Source organism: Cervus elaphus, chromosome 23 (assembly GCF_910594005.1).
Source record: "Cervus elaphus chromosome 23, mCerEla1.1, whole genome shotgun sequence".
Taxonomy (NCBI): Eukaryota; Metazoa; Chordata; class Mammalia; order Artiodactyla; family Cervidae; genus Cervus; species Cervus elaphus.
Window position 1 is genome coordinate 26,367,888 of NC_057837.1, and position 23,366 is coordinate 26,391,253.

Consider the following 23,366-nt stretch of genomic DNA (forward strand, 5'->3'; position numbering starts at 1 on the left):
ATGAACTGTAGCCCACCAGGCTCCTCTGTCCATGGGATTCTCTAGGGAGGAATACTGGAATGGATTGTCGTTTCCTACTCCAGGGAGTCTTCCTGACCCAGGGATCGAACCCAGTCTCTTAAGTCTCCTGCGCTGGCAGGCAGGTTCTTTACCACCAGCGCCACCTGGGAAGCCCAGTTCAGCTCAGTGTAGTCACTCAGTCATGTCCGACTGTGACTCCGTGGACTGCAGCATGTCAGGCTTCCCTGTCCATCACCAGCTCCTGGAGCTTGCTCAAACTCACGTCTGTCGAGTCGGTGATGCCATCCAACCATCTCATCCTCTGTCGTCCCCTTCTCCCCCTGCCTTCAATCTTTCCCAGCATCAGGGTCTTTTCCAATGAATCAGTTCTTCACATCAGGTGGCCAAATCAGTTGGGAAGCCCAGTAGTTACATAATTATTGTTAAAATATAGAATTAGAGAAGACAGATATATCTGGATGCAGTTTGTGGTCTTTGTGTGAGATATGTTATTTCTTTAAATTATTGGTAATTGGTAACTGGTTCACACTAAGCATCATATCAATAAACAGATGCCTAAAATATATAGACGTAACGTCTATCAAGTATGAGAAAATCAAAAGTAAAATTACATTGTATATATAGATACTATATGCTTAGTGGCTATAAACTCAGCATTATGAGTTTAAAAATTCTTATTGACATATGGATTGATTTTTTAAAATTAATTTATTTTTTAATTGAAGATCAATTGTTTTACAGAATTTTGTTGTTTTCTGCCAAATATCCACATGAATCAGCCATAATGCCCCCTCCCTCTTGAACCTCTCTCCCATCTCCCTCACCATCCTGCCCCGCTCGGTTGTTACAGAGCCCCTATTTGAGTTCCCTGAGACATACGGCAAATTCCCATTGGCTGTCTATTTTACATATGGTAATGTAAATTTCCATGTTACTCTCTCCATACATCTCACCCTCTCCCTTCCCTCCTCCCTATAAGTCTGATAAGTCCTCCCTTAAGACTTATAAGTCTGTAAGTCCGTAAGTCTGTTCTCTATGTCTGTTTCTCCATTGCTGCCGTGCAAATAAATTCATCAGTACCATCTTTCTAGATTCCATGTGTCTGTGTTAGGATATGATATTTATCTTTCTCTTTCTGACTTTCTTCATTCTGTATAATAGGCTCTAGGTTCGTCCACCTCATTAGAACTGATTCAAATGCATTCCTTTTTATGGTTGAGTAATATTCCATTGTATCTATGTACCACAGCTTTTTTATCCATTTATCTGTCAATGGACATCTAGGTTGCTTCCATATTCTAGCTACTGTAAGTAGGGCTGCAATGAACATTGAGGTACATTGATGGGGTACATCAATCTTTGATTGATTTTTGATATCAGGTGGTGTATTTTATGAATATAAGTGTATATTTATCTAATATTCAACCCCTAATGTTTAAATATAGATTAATATTCTGGAGTTAAGCTAGGCTTTTTATTATTTATTTTGTGTGTGTGTTGTATTTTTAGTTGGGTCCATACTCTTCTAGTTATTTGTGTAGTACTCTAGAATATTATTTTCATACTGTGCTTAATATAACTTTTTGTGTGAAAATATATAATTCTCTTAGTTTCTACCATTTTAAGAGTTAGAAGAATAATGCATTTTGAACATTGACGAAAGTTTTAGAAGATTGGGCTTGAATGCCTATTCTGCTATAAATTAGCTATGCAATCTTGGGCAAATCAAATGAAAAAGTGTATGTTATTAATAAATGATATGAAAGGAAAAAAGTAGTACTTGTATGTCAGATATTATTATATCTAAGAAATAATTCACAAAATGATACCTAGTTGTCTTATTAAATTGCTTATTTAAAGAAATTATAGGGATTTCCTTGGTGGTACAATGGTTGAGACTCTGTACTTCCAGTGCAGGGAGCAAGGGTTTGATCACTGGTAGGGTAACTAAGAGCCTACATGCCCCATGGCCAAAAGAAACATTTAAAAATACGTAAATAAAATAAATTATTGCATTTGGAAACCTTAAGTTCTTCACTTCCAAAAGAGTCTTCATTTAAATACCACCGACCATGTTATGTCATATTATATCATGTCATTTTTCCCTGTTGTTTTGTATCACACTTTTATTTTACATAATTGTGCATGATTTGTGCATGTATGTGTATATGTAATATGTATTAGTGTTTTGGTGGTTTAGTAATGCTTTGCAGGTATTTGATGGACCTGTTGCTTTAAGAATTAGTGCTCTATCTGTAAATAAACAAGATTTAAACAGAAATCAAAACCCTACAGCACATGTTCTTTTTAACTTCTAGCATTCCAAGTTGTATATTGGAGCAAAGAGAGCTGCCAATCCTCCTCACATTTTTGCCATGGCTGACTTAGGATACCAGTCTATGGTAACATACAGTTCAGATCAGGTAAGGAGAAGCTCACATTCTTAGAAATTCTCCTCTTAGTTTCTTGTGTGTCCATTGAATATTGTGAGGATGAAGTGTTCTTACTGGTCCTTTTTCTCACTGCACAGTGCATTGTTATTTCTGGAGAAAGTGGTGCTGGAAAAACTGAAAGTGCTCATCTCTTAGTTCAGCAGCTGACAGTGCTTGGAAAGGTATATTTAGTTTCTTTCTCTATCCTAACAGAAATATTTGTTATATTTCAGAATTTAGTTTAATTGATGAAGTTAACATCCATGAACTACCACATTTAATAATGCCCAGAAATTATAATATGTTTGTTGTCCTTTGTGAGTGTAAAATATAACAAAAAGTATAAGAAGCATATGCTTTTTTTTTGAGCAAATTCTAACTTTTCTCAGTCTTAGTAGACAAGGTTTTATAAATGTAATTTTCTCTCTTTCTGGCCCTAATATATTCACTGAATCCCTTCTTTACTTCCTCTTCTTTTGTTACTAGCAAGTTGAAGGGGAGTCAGTATACAGAAATTAATTATACATACCAAAACTGATCAGTTAGAAATTTAAATATATCATTTATATTAGCACCATAAAAGCATGAGCTATTTAAATCTATATCTTACAAACCATGTGCAAGATTTGTATGCTGAAAAATAGAAAAATTGATAAAAGAAATCAAAGAAGACTTGAATAATAGGAGAGATATGACATGTTCATGGATTAAAAGATTCAATATTATTAAGATATCAGTTCTCTACAAATTGATCTGTAGATTCACTGTCGTTTACAGTAAAAATCCTAGCAGGATTTTATATTTTAGAAACTGAGGAGTTGAATCAAAAATTTATGTAGAAAAGGCAGAGGAACTGTAATAATCAGTTTTGAAAAATAACAAAGTTGGAGGAGTAACAAATACTACGTGATTTCAAGAGTCACTATAAAGCTGTAATAGTCAGGACAGTGTGTTATTGAAGAAAAGATGGCATACAGATCAAAGGAATAAAGTAATCTGCACAGTACTGTGTAAGTATTGCTGAAGCTCCAATACTTTGGCCACCTGATGTGAAGAACTGATTCATTGGAAAAGACCCTGAAGGCAGAAGGAGAAGGGGACAACAGAGGATGAGATGGTTGGATGGCATCACCGACTTGATGGACATGAGTTGGAGCAAACTCTGGGAGTTGGTGACAGACAGGGAGGCCTGGTGTGCTGCTTCCATGGAGTCCATGGAGTCACAAAGAGTTGGATGCGACCGAGCGACTGAACTGAATCTGCACGTGTGGCTTATTGATTTGCAACAAAAGTGCAAAGATCAGTTAATGATAATCTTTTAACAAATGGTGCTGGAATATGCCCATACAAAAATATTGAACTTTACACTAGGCCTCACAAACTATAAAAAATTAACTTCAAATGGATCATAGACAAAAGATTAAACGAAAAACTAAAATTCTAGAAGAAAATTGTCAGTTAACTTTGTTCTTCAGGGTCAGGCAAAGAGTTGTTAGATGCAACATAAAAAGCTTAATCCATAAAGGGTAAATTTGATTTCACAAAAATTAGAAACATCCTGTTCTCTGAATGACACTGTTAAGAAAATGAAATATAAGCAGCTATAGACCCAGAGAAACTATCTGCAAGTCACACATCTAATGAAAGACTTGTATTCAGAATATATATTTAAAAACTCTTAAAAATTCCAAAGTAAGAACTCAAATAACAAAAAAAGGAACAAAAAAAATGACTAGCCATTTTACCAAAGATATATGTAAGTGGCCAAAAGCAAATGAAAATAGGATGTTCAACCCAGTAGTCATTAGGGAAATGCAAATTAAAACCACCATGAAATACCATAAAAATGACTAAAATATTTTTTAGAAGTCTGATAAGGATGCTAAGTGCTGACAGGGATGTAGAGGAACTGAATGAAACTCTCTTACATTGCTACTGAGAATGCAAAATGGTACAGCCTCTTTGGAAAAACAGTGCAGAAGCTTCTTAGAAAGTCTAACCATACTCATCATACAACTCAACAATTCTACTCCTAGGTATTTATCCAAGTGAAATGAAAACCCAGGTTTGTATAAAAAACTATAGCTAATCTATAGCAGCTTTATTCATAATCTCCAGGAAGAGGAAACAAGGGAACTAGGAAATGAATAAATAAACAATGGTATATCCATTCAGTGGAATATTATTCAGCAACAAAAAGGAATGGATCCTGATACAAAGCAATAAAGCTCACTGGGTGAGATTTGGATAAATCTCAAGTTCCCTAGGCTAAGTCAGAGAAACCAGATTAAGAATACTACATACCAAATGGTTCACTTTCTGTGTCATTCTTGCAAATTTAAAGCATGAAACATGTCAGTGATTGTTGGGGGCTGAGGGTGGAGGGGAGGATTGACTGCAGAATAATGAGACAAGTTTGGAGGCTATTGGATTGTTCTATATGTGAATCGTAGTGGGATTCGTATGATTGCATGTGTTTGTAGAAACTTTCAGAACCATATAAAGGGTGAATCTCACTCTATGTAATTTTACCTTAAATTTTTTAAATGGGGTTGTAACATTTGGCAACAAACCAAGAACATGTTCTTGTATGTTTACATCTACATAAAGTGCTTATCAAAGAGACCTTTCATTTCATACAAAAATAAAATTTTACTTTTTTTTTTTTTTACACCTTGACATTTTCTGTAGGCTAATAACAAAACCCTGCAAGAGAAGATTTTACAAGTGAACAATTTGGTGGAAGCATTTGGCAATGCCTGCACTATTATAAATGACAATTCCAGCCGATTTGGAAAATACTTAGAAATGAAATTTACCCCTTCTGGAGCTGTCGTGGGAGCACAGATCTCTGAATACCTGCTGGAGAAATCCCGAGTTATCCATCAAGCTAGGTAAGTTCATGTCACCTAGTTCCTATTATCTGGGAAATGTAAGCCAAGATGATGCTTTTGTTTTAATAATAAAGTGTCTTACTCATGTAACAAAAATTCAACAAAAGTTTGCTCATCATCTACTATGTATGAGGCATTGCCTATTGGAAACAGAGATCCCTCAGCACTATCTTACTCTCTTATAGGTTATATCCAGTAGAGGAGTTAGTTGTTGTTTTAGTCATTAAATTGTTTCTGACTCTTTGTGACCCCATGGATGGTAGCCCTCCAGGTTCCTCTGTCCATGGGATTTCCCAGGCAAGAATACTGGAGTGGGTTGCCATTTCCTTCCCCGGCGGATCTTCTGATCCAGGGATCAAACCCACGTCTCTTGCATTGGAAGGCAGATTCTTTACCACTGAGCCACCACAGAAGCCCTAAAAGAGTTAGTAAATAACCTAAATTTATAAAAACAGATAGAAAGCCTAAGCCCATCATAGAAGTACTAACAGGATAAATTAGAGTGATTTCTTAAGTAGAAGAGAATATACTTCTCTACACAAAACAGATGTGAAATTTAATTAGAAATGACTTATTTTTTCTTTTAAACATTGGTATATATAAATAGATTTTTGTATTGATTATATTCTCCCTAGTGTTTATACACAAGGGATTCCGCCCCCCCCCCCCAAAAAAAAAAGCATTTAGGAATTGGTTTTATTGTAGTGTTCTTTTCCTTGCCTTCTGATTAAGCTACCAACATGTTGTTCTGGCATGTTCAGGTTGAGCAAGTTCCTTTTGGCAGTTTGTAGCTGAATGACAAAATTTATCTTCTGTCTTCATGATCCCAAACCATCTTTGTTTGTTGTTCTAATGAAAAGTCTATAATAATAGCATTGAATTTGTACCCTGGTATTTTTTAAAAGTTGTGGCAATTTAGAGTCTTCCATTTTTCTTGTCTTTTTTTTTAATAAGATCTCATGGATTTTATCTGCTTTTACTTTTTAAATTTATTTTTTAATTGGAATATAAGTGCTTTACAACATTGTATTAGTTTCTGGTAATACAGCAGAAACGGATTCTGATTCACAATGAAGTGAATCAGCTTTATGTATACATATAGCCCCTCCCTCCTGAGTCTCCTCTCCAGCCCCTGTCCCACCCCTCTGGGTCCTCAGAGAGCACTGCACTCAGCTCCCTGTGCTATATAGCAGCTTCCCACTAGCTGTCTGTATTACACATGGTAGTGCGTGTTGGTTTTATTTTGAATTATCTACATTGTCGTAGTTATGTGTTGTATGTTAAATTCGCAGGAATTTAGGTATAATAGAATTTAATATAAATGCCTTTAATATAAGTATTTGGGCTTCCCTGGTGGCTCAGACAATAAAGAATCTACCTGCAAAACAGGATGGAAGATCCCTTGGAGAAGGGAATGGCAACCTACTCCAATATTCTTGCCTGGAGAATCCCATGAACAGAGGAGCCTGGAGGGCTACAGTCCATGGGGTCGCATAGAGTCTGACATGACTGAGTGACTAAGCAGGCATGCAATATAAGTATTTACTATAAATACCTTCAAATTTGCTGTTATAAAAATAATGTCATTCATGTTTATTGGACTATTGCACCATATAGTCTAGAAAACAGCACAATAAGGGTCATATTTTAGGCATACTATGAAGAAAGTAAGCTTATTTTCAGCTGGCCTAAATGACTTTAGTTTACATTGTTTATTGGGGAAAAGTATTCCAGGTTGAAATACATCTCAGTTATAATTCAAGAACATTTGCCTTATAATTTTTTCATTTTCCAGGTTTTTTACATTTATTTTTTTTCTTTTACTTAATTTGAATTTCATTTTTAAATACTAGAGAAGCTTTTTTATGATGTTTAAAAGTGAAAGTATCAGAGATGTAATAGAAGAATTCTTAGTAGGTCCTTTAAAAGATGATACACCCCTGTCATTCAGGATCTGAAAGGAAAGAACCAGTTCAAAGGGTCTGAGAGGACTGTTTACAGAGGGAGAGGGCTGGAAAAACCCAGAATAAACGGTGAGATACGCACAGACTGGCAGTGCTGTGACGTCATCCCAGCCCTGGGTCTGTAGGGCAGAAGGGGGGCCCACACCACAGAGCCTGCTGAGAACTAGGACTGTGGAGAGTTGCCGCCTCTTGGGAGCTGCTGCCTGAAGGAATGTGGTCCACCCTCAATATCTGTGGGGGACCCTGAGGAAGCCTTAGTGGGTCTACAGTAGGGATAGGCCAGAGAATACAGTGACCCTTGAACACTGTGAGGTTAAGGGGTGCCAACTGCCCTTGCAGTCAAAAATTTACAAATAACTTTGACTTTCCCCAAACGTAGCTAGTAATAGTCTACTGTGAACCAGAAGCCTTACCGATAACCTAAACAGTCAATTAATGTGTATTTTGTTAAAGTATATGTACTGAGTCTTACAATAAGGTAAGCTAGAGGAAAGAAAATATTATTAAGAAAACTATAAGGAAGAGAAAATATATTGAAAGTACTGTACTGTGTCTACTGATGCTGTGAAGTTCATATTGTCTCTTTATAAGATGAATCATCTCTCAATACCTATGTCAGTATTGTCTTAGATGATACTTTCAGTGTTATCCTAACACTGGACATCAAAAAAGAAAAGATAATGTGAAAAATAAATTCATATTTACTAATTGCTTCACAGTAGCCTAGCTGATATACTAATGAATGAATCTTATTCTTTTTAAGAATCTTAAAAATATTAGGCTCTCCGTCCCTTATTGAACTCGAGTTGGAAGAGGCCAAGTCTAGTCTCAGAATGGAGGGTCATGATCCCAAGGAACCAGAGCAGTTGAGAAAGCTGTTCATTGGTGGTCTGAGCTTTGAAACTACAGATGATAGCTTAAGAGAACATTCTGAGAAATGGGGCACACTCACAGATTGTGTGGTGATGAGAGACCCCCAAACAAAACGTTCCAGGGGCTCTGGTTTTGTGACTCACTCTTGTGTGGAAGAAGTGGATGCAGCAATGTGTGCCCGACCACACGAGGTTGATGGGCGTGCAGTGGAGCCAAAGAGAGCTGTTTCTAGAGAGGATTCTGTAAAGCCTGCTGCCCATCTAACAGTGAAGAAAATTTTTGTTGGTGGTATTAAAGAAGATACGGAAGAATATAATTTGAGAGACTACTTTGAAAAGTATGGCAAGATTGAAACCACAGGAGTTATGGAAGGCAGGCAGAGTGGAAAAAAGAGAGGATTTGCTTTTGTAACTTTTGATGATCATGATACAGTTGATAAAATTGTTGTTCGGAAATACCACACTACTAATGGGCATAATTGTGAAGTGAAAAAGGTCCTTTCTAAACAAGAGATGCAATCTGCTGGATCACGAAGAGGTCGTGGAGGTGGATCTGGCAACTTTATGGGTCGTGGGGGAAACTTTGGAGGTGGTGGAGGTAACTTTGGCCACGGTGGAAACTTTGGTGGAAGAGGAGGCTATGGTGGTGGAGGTGGTGGCAGCCGAGGGAGTTACGGAGGAGGTGATGGTGGATACAATGGATTTGGAGGTGATGGTGGCAACTATGGCGGTGGTACTGGTTATAGTAGTAGAGGAGGTTATGGTGGTGGTGGGCCAGGATATGGAAACCAAGGTGGTGGATGTGGTGGCGGTGGTGGAGGATATGATGGTTACAATGAAGGAGGAAATTTTGGAGGTAACTATGGTGGTGGTGGAAACTGTAATGATTTTGGAAATTATAGTGGACAACAGCAGTCAAATTACGGACCCATGAAAGGGGGTAGTTTTGGTAGAAGAAGCTCGGGCAGTCCCTATGGTGGTGGTTATGGATCTGGTGGTGGAAGTGGTGGATATGGTAGCAGAAGGTTCTAAAAACTCAGAAGAAAAGGGCTACAGTTTTTAGCAGGAGAGAGAGCGAGGAGTTGTCAGGAAAGCTGCAGGTTACTTTGAGACAGTCGTCCCAAATGTGTTAGAGGAACTGTAAACATCTGCCACAGAAGGAACGATGATCCATACTCAGAAAAGTTACTGCAGCTTAAACAGGAAACCCTTCTTGTTCAGGACTGTCATAGCCACAGTTTGCAAAAAGCGCAGCTGTTGATTAATGCAATGTAGTGTCAATTAGACGTACATTCCTGAGGTCTTTTATCTGTTGTAGCTTTGTCTTTGTCTTTTTCTTTTCATTACATCAGGTATATTGCCCTGTAAGTTGTGGTAGTGGTACCAGGAATAAAAAATTAAGCAATTTTTAACTTTTCAAAAAAAAATATTAGGGCAGACGGTATTACAGTCATATTCATCATACAGTATTGGAAACATTGGTACATTAAAAAAAAAAAAACACTTGGTGATAACAGGCTGATGTGCAATTTCTCCAGTTATGAGAGACAGGCATGCTGCATGGTCATGTAATTGTTTGAGAGCAGAGTGATAAAATAGTAAGAAAAGTAACACATGGTTAATTTTATGCTAACTGTCAACACCCCCTGTATGCCTGGGTAAAGATAAGTTCTCCACTTCATCTTGCACAAGATATTCTACACACATTTTTTTTATATTGGAAAAATTTGCATATAATTTTCCATAATTCATATAATCCATGTAAATGGACACATGAAATTCAAACCTGCATTGTTCAAGGTCAGCTGCCTTATCTGGTGACTTGCTGAGCCCCGGGGTTTGCCCCCAGGCCATTCTGACCTGGGTATCACTAATCATATGAGCTCTCCCTTCTTGATGTGGTTAAGGCAGGATATGAGGTTGGGTAATCTTTGGAGATACCCATGAGATGGGTAATCTTTTTTTCCTATTCCTTTAATTCTCTAATTGTTTATCTACTGAAGGTCAGTATATTTCCTATATCACCTCCAGGTCTTATCAAATTACAGTCCTCAGTAAATGTAAACTGATAATTAACAAGAACACTACCAATTGTGTGTGTCTACACTTATGAGTCACTCTGCTAATTGTGCACCGCATCATTTAAGTGTTGAAGGTATGACACATAGAGCAATCAATGTGATTTCATTAGAACAAAGGAAACTAAATTATATGCTGTGCCTGTCTTAGAGGAGTTTTGTTATTTTGTGGTAAGAAAAGACCAGAAGTGAACTTTCAGTTTTGTTCCAACCTTGCTCATGTACAACACTCTTGTTCATCAGAGCGTTACTGGTGACTGCCACAAATGATGGCTGGAGGCGTAGAAGGTATGAACAGTCAGCTCTAAAGGGTGTGGCCATCCTCATGTCAGCATCTGAGCCTGCGGACGCCCCTTTTCTTGAAACGCTCACCTGTCTTCGCTTTTATGACTGAACTCATCTCTGAGTTTTTTCTCTCTGACTTAGATTCATCCATCCATTCCCAAAATGTGTACCTATCAAAAGTTTGTTCTTGGAGTGTTTCTTTCTCTGAATATTCTCAGGCTTAGCAATTTCTTCTGACATCATGGCCTCAATGGATAGCTCTATGTGATTGACAGCAGAAGATGTATGTCTTGCTGTGTCCCAAGATCATATTTTCATTTCCAACAACTTGCTTTCATCTCAAATTCAATTGAATACAAGCATACTTTGGACATATTTGTGGCTTTGGTTCCAGCCCACTGCAATAAGGTGAATATCACAGAAAAGCAAGTCACAGGAATTTTTCAGTCTCTTGGTACATACAAAAGTTACCTTTACAATATGTTGTAGTTTATTATGTGTACAGTGGCATTATGTCTAAAAAAAATACACATATCTTAATTTAAAATGTTTTATTGCTAAAACCTGCTAGCCATCATCTGAGCCTTCAGGTCAGTCATTCAGTCCTGTCTGACTCTTTGCCACCCCCATGGACTGTGGCACACCAGACTTCCCTGTTCATCACCAACTCCCGAAGCTTGCTCAAACTCATATCCATCGAGTCGGTGATGCCATCCAACCATCTCATCCTCTATTGCCCCTTCTCCTCCTGCCTTCAACCTTTCTCGACATTTTTTGGTTGTTTTCCAGCAAATCAGTTCTTCACATCAGCTGGCCAAAGTATTGGAGCTTCAGCATCAGTCCTTCCAATGAATATTCAGGGCTGATTTCCTTCAGCCAGTTTTAATTTTTTGTCTGGTGGAGGATCTTGCCTCCATATTGATAGCTGCTGATGGATCAAGTTGGTGGCTGCTGAAGATTGAGGTGTCTGTGGCAACTTATTACCAATGAAGTTTGCCTCTTTGATTGACTGTTCCTTTCATGAATAATTCCTCTGTGGCCTGTGATGCTGTTTGATACCTTTTTGCCCACAGTGGAACTTCTTTCAACACTGGAGTCAGTCCTCTCAAACCCTGTTGCTGTTTTATCAACTCCCTTTATGTCATACTCTAAATCTTTTGTTGTCATTTCAACAATCTTCACAGCGTCTTCACCAGTAGATTCCATCTTAAGAAACCACTTTCTTTGCTCATCCATAAGAAGCAACTCTCTAGCCATTCCAGTTTTATCATGAGACTGTAACAATTCCATCACATCTTCAGGCTCCACTTCTAATTCTCGTTTTCTTGCTATTTCTGCCACATCTGCAGTTACTTCCTCCACTGAAGTCTGGAACCCCTCAGTCATTCATGAGGGTCAGAATCAACTTCTTCCAAATTCCTGTTAATTTTGATATTTGGCTTCTTCCCATGAGTCATGAATATTCCTAATGAAATCTAGAATGGTGAGTCCTTTCCAGAAGGTTTTCAATTGACTTTACCCAGATCCATCAAAGGAATCACTCAGTACCTATGGCAGGCATAGCCTTACAAAATATATTTCTTAAATAAAAAGACTTGAAAGTCAACATTACTTCTTGATTCATGGGCTGCAGAGTGGATGCTGTGTTAGCAGGCATGAAAACAACATTAATCTCATTGTACATCTTCATCAGAGCTTTTGGGTGACCAGGTGCCTTGTCCATGAGCTTTCATAGTTCGGAAGAAATTTTTTTTTTTCTGAGCAGTGGGTCTTCAACACCTCATTGTAACCCACATTCCTTAATTGTGCTATTATAGAGCCTTGGAAATGCTGATTATACAGAGAACCGCAGAGAACTTGAGATTCATGAGCAACATATTTCTCTTGCAAGAGAGAAAACTGAGCCCCAGAAAGACAGGGTAGAGAGGTGGTTAATGACATGGGCTTTGGAGTCAAACAGCCCTGGTGAAATCCAGTTTGGCCATCGACTCTGTGACCTGAGGGGAGGTTAGTGTCCCCTCTAAGCATCAGTTTCTTTGTATGTGAAATGAGGGGGTTAAGGCAGGTGACTGAGATCATGTATCACTCACCACCACCAGGCATGCTCTATTCATTATTACTTTGTTCCCACTGGCGTGTAAACTTTAAGAAGTCAGGGCATTTTGACTGTTTGCTCCTGCTGTATCCCCAATGCCTAGAAAATGCCTGGTGGGCACACAAATATGTACCGAATGATTCAAACAAAGTGCTTAGAAGAGTCTGTAATTCAATGACAGTTGTAGCTGAAAATACTAAAGACAGTCACAACCACGGAAAGCCAAAATCCAGTATTCCAGGAAACCCTCTGTGGCACTCACAGTTGTTCTGATAATTATATCACCAAAAAACTTTAGCAATTAATAAGTGTTCTTACTAACCACCTTCCTGAAAATATCTTATCTTTTCAGTGGAGAAAAAAACTTTCATATTTTTTATTACATCTATACTGGTTTAGCTGAAAAGAAGAAATTAGCCCATTATAAATTGCCAGAAGACAAGCCTCCCAGGTAAACCAGCAGCTTGAACTTCTATAAATAATACTTCTACTTTTCACTAAATTTTAGATTCTTACCTATTCTTTGGGATTCCTCCCCACCCCCAGATACCTGCAGAATGACCACATCAGAACAATACAGGACATGATGAATAATAGTTTCTATAAATCCCAATATGAATTAATTGAGCAGTGTTTCAAAGTCATTGGTTTTACAATGGAGGTGAGTATGGAAGACATTTAAACCTTTAAGTGTCTTTTTGTCATCACTCATGGTAAGAGTTAGCATTTATAGAGTGGTCCACATGCCAGACATTGTGCTCAGTGCGTTTTATGGATAATTTTTTAAATTACTGAAATGACCTTATGAAATAACGGTTATCATTTTTATCTCATACTTGAGGAAACTGTGGCCTTGAGATATAATTGAACTTGGTTTTGTTCTTAATCCTTTATTTTATATATATTTACCTCTCTCACATATATATAAAATTTTATGTAAATACATACATGTGATCATGTCACACTTTTTTTAGTGTCATGTTTTCTTCTTACAGCTTTATTAAGATATTATTCACATACCGTACAAGTCAGCCATTTAAAACTGTACATTTTAATGATTCAGTACAGCCACAGAGGTGTGCATCCTTCTCCATAATCACTTTGAGAATATTTTCATGTTCTAAATTTTTACCTGCAAGGAAACCTGCTCGTGATTGGCAGTTCCTCCTCATTCCCACCCCACCTCTGCTTCTATCACCCTCGATCTGCTTATTCTGTACATTTCACATGACTTGAGTGATGCATTATGTCACCCTTTGTGATCAGCTTCTCTTGTTTGACATGAGGTCTTCAGGGCCCATCCATGTTGCAGCATGTATCAGTATTTCACTGCCTTTCACTGAGGTGTGCTGTTGCATTGTGTTCATATACCTCATGTTATTTATCCATTCATCATGTGATGGGCATTTGGGTTGGTGCCATTTTTCAGCTATTATGAATCATGCTGCTGTGATCATCCATGTCCAAGTTTTTATGTGACATGAGCTTTTGCTTCTCTTTGGTGAATACCGAGGAATGGAAGAGCCAGGTTACAGAGCAACACTATTTTTAACCTTTTGAGGAACTTACCAGACTGTAAGCAGCTGCACTATTTTTCAGTTCAGTAGGTAGGTTCGGGCTTCTCTCCATCTTCCCCAGCACTTACTATTATCTGGTTCTAGCCACTCTCGTGGGTGTGATATGGTGTGTCACTGTGGGCTTGATTTACATTTCCATAAAGGCTTATGATGTTGAGGTTCTATTTCATGCACTTATTGGTCATTTTTCATTTATACACCTTCTTTAAAGAGGCATCTGTTCACATTCTTTGCTGATTTTTTAATTAAGTTCTTTTTATTATTGAGTTGTAAGAATTATTTATGTTATAGATACAAGTGTCTTACATGATTTGCAAAAATTTCCTCTTTTGTTGTCTTTTGTTTTCTTGATGGTGCCTTTTGAAGTGCATTATTTGTATTATTAATTTTATTAAAAATTTTTTTTATTAATGTATGAATTTGGTTTCTTGTTTTCTTTTTTAACAAGAACGCTTAGTTTCTCTATCCATGTTCCTTATTCAATAATGAAAGCATTTAAGGGGATGAATTTATCCTTGAGTAATAAAGATTTCTTTCTGTGTCCTAGGTTGTATTTTTAAAATTTTTGTAATGAAGTATCTTGTTTAATAGGGACTCCTGAAGGCTTTTAGAGAAGCTTTCAGACTCTGCTCTTAGCAGCTTACTATTTGCTGTGTTGATTCAGTTCTGTGATAAGAAGAATACTTCACTATGAATGCAAATCAGGCTTTTAGATGAACTCTTGCAGGAAAGTAGTGTGCAATTTGTTGGATTTTAATTTCATTTTCATAAATGACACTCCTACAACTTGAAACTGTTCATGTATCTGCTTAAGAAGTTTACTAAAGTTTCTTGGGTTCAAATCTCTACTAAAAGCCTGAGCTAAAAATAATACCTAATTCTTTTCCAAAAATTTGGAAAGTTTTATCAGCAGGATATAAAATGTAGAGATGCTGATGGAAGTGAAACGTGACGAGAATCATTCAAATTATGTGCAGTGATATTATTGAATCTAATTTTGTAGCATGTTTGTCAGGAACTGCTGACTCCCTTCTAAAATAGAAGGTTGTCAACAGTAGCCTTTCATCCATTTGATACATGTGCTCACCCCCAAGTAATTATTTCAAAGCTGTACCTGGGGACTTCCCTGGCCTTCCAGTAGTTAAGACTTCACCTTCTAATCCAAAGGGTGTGGGTTCCATCCCTCATTGGGAATCCAAGCTCTTACATGCCTTGAGGCCAAAGAACCAAAAAGATAAAACAGAAACAATATTGTAACAAATCAAATAAAGACTTTTAAAATGGCCCACATCAAAAAAATCTAAACAAACAAACAAAAAAACCCCGCTGTACCTGTTCTCTGCATAGGGCAAAGTATGCTGCTAAGTGCGGTTTCTCAAATGCAGAGCCTCTTCTGTTGGCAGCTCTGATGACAGGTAGTTCCCCAGTCTTGACTTCTTTTAGAAAGTCTTTGACTCCACCTTGGGTATCCTAGCTGTAGGCCTGAGGGGATGTATTTTTAAGAACTGTGACCTTAGGGAATGGGGTGTGATCTCTGCTAACTTGATGAGGTTGGAGAAGGACTCATGAATGGCTTTTCTTTTTCTAACTTGAAATTAGGGCCTTCTCTTCAAAAGAGGTTTAGGTAAACCAAGATAATCCTTCTCCATCAGGAAGTGTTTCAACTTTTAGAGTTAAATTTTCTGGTGTGGCCTTTCTCCATAACCAGGAGGAATTCAGATGTGATGGGGAGGGGGCGGGCACTCCCTACCAGGCTGCTTTTACAGCCCCAGAATTTAGAGTCCCCCTTGAGTTCTGAAATACTTTGCTTCTATGTTTCTAGGTGAATGAGCCTGTTGTGGGAAGGGGTGAGGGAGAGCTGTAGGAGCCATAGGGGACCTGGAAGACTGTTTTCAGGATCAGCCAAGGAGAAATAACTTCCCTGGGGACCAGAGAAGACTCATTACCATGACTTTCTCAAAGAGTTTTCAGTTTTTGCCAGAAGATTAAGAGGTAAATGGATAAGAGGAAAACATACTGTAGACTCATTGACAAGCCAGGGTTGAATGCATCCTTACTTTACTCACAGGAAGCCTTGGGCTGAAGTTGAGTAACTTTTTGGTTTGGAAGTAGAGGCTCCAGCTCAGCCATATTTATTTTGGATAATTCATTCTTTCTATAGATTCATGGACCCTGCCTGGGACTTTGGCTGTCCACTCTATAAACTGCAGCACAAATCAGGAAACAGTGGTTCTGTGGTCTCTAGGCAGAAAGGAGATGATTGGAGACTTTCTCTCTGTTGATGCATTCAATAGTTTTTAGCCTATGAAATGGAAAAAAGAATTCATTTTTTAGATTTCTGAGGGTTTTTAGGGAAGCTTGCTGAGTTTGCTCTTAGCTGTAATGTGTTAAAATGAAGAACTTTCTACGGGTGTGACAGATGCATGGTTTTTAAAGGACCAGTGCATAAATCTCATTCTTCTACTGTACCCTCACAAAATAAAGAAAAAGAAGGAGGAAGGGTGGAGGAGGAGAATAAGCAGAAGTAGCAGCGAGGTTAACAGTGATTAGATTGATATGTAAGGACAGGACAATTTGCTTGATCAATTACAGCCTTTGCTGGAGATTTGGGACAAAAATGATGAGGACAGAATGGAGTTGAACAATTGAGAGAGTACTAAGCTTAGAGAACTCACTGTGGATATCTCATGTGAAGAGTGGTGTGATTTGTGCCCTTTTGTAGCCATGAGGTCTAGGTGGTGGACATCATATGACACTAAAAACTGTGCTGTTAACCTTCCCTGACTACCTTTTGGGAACAATACTGATCTGACCTGAACATTTGGAGTTAGAGATGATCCTGATAAACAGATTTCCCTAGACATTTTTATTACTAGTGAAATTAATGTGTTTATAGGTGGTTCAGCTCTGGGAGAGGAAGTCCCTGACTGGGAAGGCATGAGTTTCAGCCATATTCCAAGTGACATATGGCTGCCACCCAGAGATTTCAGACAAGCCATGAGACATTCTGGGTGATTCCACATGCCCACCCTGTTCCAGGCTGAGTCCAATTCTTTGTGACCGCATGGACTGTAGCCCACCGGGCTCCTCTATCCATGGGATTCTTCAGGCAAGAGTACTGAAGTGGGTTTCCATTTCTTCCTCCAAGAGATCTCCTTTACCCAGGGATCGAACCTGTATCTCTTGTGTTTCCTGAATTGGCAGTCAGGTTCTTTACCACTAGCTCCACCTGGGACGCCCGTTACCTCTCCCTAACCTCCCCAGAACTGTGCCATCACCCACAGCTTGTAAGTATGGAGACAAGTCAATGTAAGCACTAGCGGGTATCCTGGCTCTTAAAGCAGAAGAGGATGCAGTGATTAAAGAAAAAAAGCAGCGTCCACTCTTGTCTCCAGTCATTGGGCATAATATGAATGTAGCTAGTGGTCGATGCCCCTTTAGACTGTGGTCTGGCTCTGTTGGTTGCCTGGTTAGGGGGAAACAGAAGAGGTTAATTGGATCTCAGAGCATCCTCCAGAGTGGAAGCATGTCGTCCACCCAGCAAGCAGCTTCTGCTGCCAACCCAGAGCTGGACTTCTTTTTAGCTCTCTTTCCTGCTTTGCATCATCGGAGGAACTTATCTTTTTACCAGTTCCATCCCCCGGAGGTTGCTATCTTAGAAGCAGGGTATAAGTTTTAGTTGGTTTGTTGGTTTGTTTACTTCTAAGTCTGAATCATTAGAGGCAATGTTTCACTTATATTTGCCTCAACTGCTTTTGGTTGCCTGGCAGAGCAACGTTTAGTCACATTACAAGGAAACAAGTCTAGCAGTCAGCATCTAGTGACAAATATAATTCATTTATGTAAAACTGCAGGTTTCAGCTTAAACATAGTCAGTGTTTATTGAATATCCAAACACACAGCTTAGGAGGAAGGAAAATATAACATCTGTTTCTGGAGCTGAAGCACAATCGCTGCTAAATATTTTTGAAGATTTTTAGTCCAGTTCAAGGTTACCCTCCTAGAAGGTGCTGGTCTCCCACCTGGAAGCAGAGCCTCCAGGAGTTAACAAGACAGACTGTCCTGGATGGGACAGAGTGGAATTAAACTGAGTGGGTGTTCACTTCCTTTTTATCCCACTCCTGATTATTTAATGTCATCTCACTGGCTTTTTTGGATGTGTCCTTTGTCCATAGCTGCTTCAACTTCATCTTGAAAAGAGGCAACTTGCAAAATAAAATTAAGTGGCTTGATTTTCATATCCTCTAAGCACAGCTTGCTGCCTTTCACAATTTTGGTGACTCTCCAATAGAGAGAACGTTTCTCTCTCTCTCTCCGTGTTTCTTTCTCTCTCTGTCCTCGTCTTTCTCTGGTTGGTGTTGACAGCACCCGTGGTGTATGTGTCCCTTTAAATATCCCTGGGATTTAGTTTATTTGTACATTTGTGATTCAGCACACGCCAGGCAAATTGACAGGCAAGTCAAAATAAAATATTCTCTAAAAATAGCACAAATTAGAAAACTCTAAAACTTTTAAAAACACGTGATTCTCTACACCATTTTCTTGCCATAGCTTTAAAATAAATGATTAATAGTTTTATGAGTCAACTCATTTAGAGGCAATTTTTATAATGTCATGACAGGAATTTTATTTGTCTCCCTTTGCACAGTTATATGTCTTTTGTCGAAGATGAGAATGCCTTTTTTCCCCTGCTTTAATTTTCCTTATATTTTTTATGACAGTCTAAGATCACAATATAGTACATTTTCTTTGGATTATCAGTTGTGGCTTCCACTATGACCAAATAATATTTGTGAAGTAAATTTTAAAATGTTGTAAAGCATCACACAAAGTGGTGAATTTCTATGAAACATTTTATTTTTAAAAATTGGTTTTATTCAGAATGGGAGGGGCATAAAAGTCCCTTTTAGTTAGTCATTTCATAATAATTTAAAAACAATAATTTGGTACCTAGTTGTCTTCATTCAACATGTATGAAAAGTTATAGTTCTTGAGCATCGTAATTCAGCCAGCATTGATGATTTGAATAGAATGAGAGGACCAGGGAAGCCAGGTGGCTTCTCTTAGTTCGGCATCATCGTCCATGGGATGACCTTGTTATGAGGGAGCCTGGAGAGTTCCCTGGTCTGTCTGCAGCCACAGTCTCTGCTCTGCTGTTCTCAAGGTTCTTGAGAGCTGCTAACCTTTCCTTGCCGTATTTCAGCAACTTGGAAGTATCTACAGTATACTGGCTGCAATCTTGAACGTTGGAAACATTGAATTTTCTTCAGTGGCAACTGAACACCAGATTGACAAGAGCCACATTTCGAATCATGCAGCTCTGGAGAACTGTGAGTTTTATTATCTTCCATTCAAAACTGAACTCCTAAAAAACGTCTGATGACATCGTGAGGGTGTCACATCGGGGCAGTTGTACGTTTATGGAATCCTAAAAAAGAATACTCAGATTTAATTTGCGTCAAGTGAAGTTTCCAGAGTCCACTGTTTAAAACAGATCTTCGTGCCTACAAATTAACTAATTACTGTAGGAAACATTTCTAAAGACTAGGCTTTCGTGACTATTTTAGGAGCTATTTACATTTCAGTGTAAAAGCACAGAAAACATAATTAAGATTTAGCAAATTGATGTGAAAAAGAGTTGAAGTTGTTATTGTGTAAATTTGGCATCTCTGTCATTTATAAGTAATAAAGATCTGAATATTTATTTTTGTACCAAATGGAGTTTTATACATATTCATCTTGGGTTGGTTTATTTTGGAGTCATTTTCTGTGCAAGAAAAGTACATCATGGTATTTGCTTCAAATCAACTTTTATTGACTGAGTTTAATGAATTATTTCAGTAATTTAAGGTTTCTCACTGATAGCATCCTGTGGCAAACTTTTTTTTTAGAGTATACCCTATTTTTATTTTTAATATTGGCATATGCCCCACAATTCCAGATCTGTTAAAGTTTCACTTGGTAACCTGGGAAATATGATATAAAATTTAATTTATAGTAAGTCCCCTGCTACTGCTAAGTCACTTCAGTCGTGTCCGACTCTGTGCGACCCCTACATACGAACAAATTCCATTCCAAGAGTGTGTTTGTAAGTAAGTGCGTTCTGTTCGTAAGTCCATCAAAGTTAGTTTAGGCACCCAATTAACACTGTTAGCTGTCTAGTTCTGTACTGTAATAGGTTTGTAATACTTTTTACACAAATAAAACATAAAAGCAAGCACAAAAATAAAACATTTAAAATCTTACAGTACTGTATCTTGAAAAATACAGCATTACGGTACAGGAGGCACACAGGGGTTGGCATTAAGTGAACAGGCAGGTAGAGTTACTGACTGGAGGAGGGAGAAGAGGTCGGAGAAGGCGGGGATGAAGGGTCATCAGCAGTAGGAGATGGAGGGCAAGCGGCAGTTTCACTCATGCCTGATGTTGATGGCACAGGTTCTGGTTCTTTGCTGGAATCAGATGCAAGCTCCCATCTTGGAAAGCTCGCAACTTGAAGGTTCATATGTAGGGGACCTGCTGTATATATTTTTTTCTGATTTATACTTACTTACGAACAGAATGAGATGTTTTAGGGTGATTTCAGAGAGCCGAATGCCAAACCACCCTGGTCTGAACCTGTCCACAGATCTCTATCATCTTCATCCTACTGAGTGTTTGGAACCAGCTGGGTAATACAGCATGTGTCTGAGGTTGGCATGTAGTGATGTAACCTCTTCTGGCTTTTCCTATATAAAGAAAACTTACTTGGCCCATACAATATTAGGTTATCAGAAGTGGAAGGAGTAGCCATAAAATGCCATGTTAAAATTCAAACCTCACTGTCTGATCATATTTAGATGACTTATCAGCACCAACAGAATGAGCTGCAATAAAGCTATGATGTAGATATAAGTACGTGAATTACCACTAAACTGAACAATGATTTTGATGATTGACAACCTATTTTTGTATAGCAGGAGACAGTCATATGGGTCACAAAAGGTTAATATTAATATAGTTAAAATTAATTAAATCACTTTCTGAAACAACCACTCATGGGAAACAGAAATTTTACTAATTTACATGAAAATGATTTATAGTTAAAGATACAAGGAATTACCTGCAAATGAAGACTGTGGCTTTGGATGGTTTTACAGGTGCATGGTTTCAATCAGGCACCAGTTCTGTCCTTTCTCTCCTGTAACTCTCTCCCAAATATGGCCTCTTCTTTTTATCTCCATCATCATTATTCTCATCCAAGACATATCGCCTCTCACCTGAACTGAATGACCACCCAGTGGTTCATTCTACTTTAATTCTTGAACTTTTCCAGGCTGTTCTTCACAGTTCATTCAGGAATCACTTACCACATGTATTCATGGGAACTCTCAGTCTCCCTCTCCTGCTCCCTGCCCCTCTCCTTTCCCCACCTTCCTCTCTCTTCCCACTTGTACTTCTTGATTAGCTTCTCATTTCCTCTGGATGAAGACCATCAAGATGAGAACTTTGCCTTACAAGGTGTTCTCCTTAGCAGTGTATCCCCAGGTAAAATGCGTGGCATGCAGTAGATGCTCAATAGATAAACATGTCAAATGAATGAATAATGGGGGAATAGAAATAGACGTACCAGTCAAAGTAGGAGACATTAATCAGAAACAGAGCTAAGTAGAATTACCAGAAAAGGCATTACAAATCACGAGGGAATCAGTGTTGTAGGGACAGACAACTGGCTGACCATTTCAAAGACGAGGGGTTTGAATCCTTCTCATACACCACATACCAAAGTGAATTCCAAATATGTATCAGTATAAATGCAAAAAAGTAAATATATAAGTGTACAGGACAAAATGCATTTATATAATCCTGAGATGAGAGAAGATTTGAAGGACTTTATGTGAGAAGATCACACATAAGTGTTAAGTAGATGTTTGACTACATAAAAATTAAAGTTTCAGCCTAAAAGCAGGAAAATAAATTGCAATGCAGATGAAAAAGGAGGAAAAATACTTGCAATGTATATATCAAAGCATTATTCTCTTTAAACTTATAAATTGGTTAGGAAGAGATGAATATATCAATGAAAAAAACAGGCAGTTTACAAAATAAGAACAAGTCTCTAATAAAAATATGAAAAGAAGAAAGTATTCAGCTTTTCTAGGAACCAAACACAAATTGAAAGAAGGAAACATTATTTTTAAAAATAATAATCTCTGGAGTCTGTGAGCTTGTGTTGAAATTATTTATCTTTCATTTATCTGATGGGAGTATATTTGGTTCAGAGTTTTTGAAGAGCAATAGTGTATCTCAACACTATATATATGTTGATATATATATATACTCTGAACCAACTGCTAAATTTAGCCAATTTATGCTAAGAAAATAATACAGGACAAGAGCACAGATTCATGCCCAAAATATTTATCCTCACATTCTTTACAACTGTGACCACAGGGAAGCAACCTGAGCATCCAACAATTTAAAAATTGATACACTAAGATATATGTCGGAATATTATGCAGCAAAGTAAGATGATGCCAGCAAATACTATTCAACAAAATTGGAAATGCTTAAGATATTAAAATAAAATGTATATGCAGAATAGTGGCAATAAACATACCCAAAAGGAAAGAAACACAGAATGTTTTCTTTGAAGGTAGGGATTTCTGCATTGAGCCAGTATTACTTATACAATGTGAAAAAAATATTTTGTTTAAATAAGGCTCAACAATTTTAGCCACATAGTCAAGAAATATCTTTTCCTAAGTGCTAAAAGTAAATTTAAAATATTCAAAATATTTTAAAAGGAGAACAACTGATTGGAGAAATTAGCCTGTCTGTCATGTAATAGTTTGGTTAAGGATGTTTATTATATTAAAAATGAGTTTTGTTCACTGAGTTTAAGTATTATTCACTTAAAAGTTCTCTGATTTAATTATCATTAAGTATTAAATATTCAGGCAGCAAGTTTTAAGAAACTTTAGTCATTGACATATGTAACTGATAAGTAGTATGATAAAAATGTATGAATGTTCAGATATTTTATGGAAAAAAAAAAGATATTTTATGCTCCTTTGTTTCTATATTGTAAATGTTACTTAAAAGACATTTGTTTGCATATATCCCTTAAGTCTAGGTAACCTTACAATTAATTTCTGTATTTTGAAAA

The 23,366-nt window shown here is 37.7% G+C and overlaps 2 protein-coding genes across 10 annotated transcripts in view; both read left to right on the plus strand.

Moving 5' to 3' along the window:
- MYO3A (myosin IIIA) overlaps positions 1 to 23,366 on the plus strand; it is a 179,886-nt gene that overhangs the window by 81,932 nt on the left and 74,588 nt on the right. For all 8 annotated transcript variants that reach the window (XR_006337117.1, XM_043884340.1, XM_043884337.1 and 5 more), the window contains 6 exons: positions 2,340 to 2,444; positions 2,552 to 2,635; positions 5,145 to 5,347; positions 12,994 to 13,092; positions 13,188 to 13,302; positions 19,422 to 19,548. Coding sequence is in view for 7 of the 8 variants with exons in the window: in XM_043884340.1 (XP_043740275.1) it covers positions 2,340 to 2,444; positions 2,552 to 2,635; positions 5,145 to 5,347; positions 12,994 to 13,092; positions 13,188 to 13,302; positions 19,422 to 19,548 (733 nt within the window). In the remaining variant the exon portion in view is untranslated. The remainder of the gene's footprint in view (positions 1 to 2,339; positions 2,445 to 2,551; positions 2,636 to 5,144; positions 5,348 to 12,993; positions 13,093 to 13,187; positions 13,303 to 19,421; positions 19,549 to 23,366) is intronic.
- LOC122681833 (heterogeneous nuclear ribonucleoprotein A3-like) lies at positions 8,145 to 9,613 on the plus strand. 2 transcript variants are annotated; one of them, XM_043884345.1, is made up of 2 exons: positions 8,145 to 8,898; positions 9,040 to 9,613. In XM_043884345.1, exons 1-2 carry the CDS (start codon positions 8,145 to 8,147, stop codon positions 9,213 to 9,215), a joined length of 930 nt encoding a protein of 309 aa, XP_043740280.1. In that variant the 3' UTR covers positions 9,216 to 9,613. The 2 variants fall into 2 exon arrangements, with proteins under 2 accessions (XP_043740280.1, XP_043740279.1); XM_043884344.1 differs by having other exon boundaries at positions 8,145 to 9,613.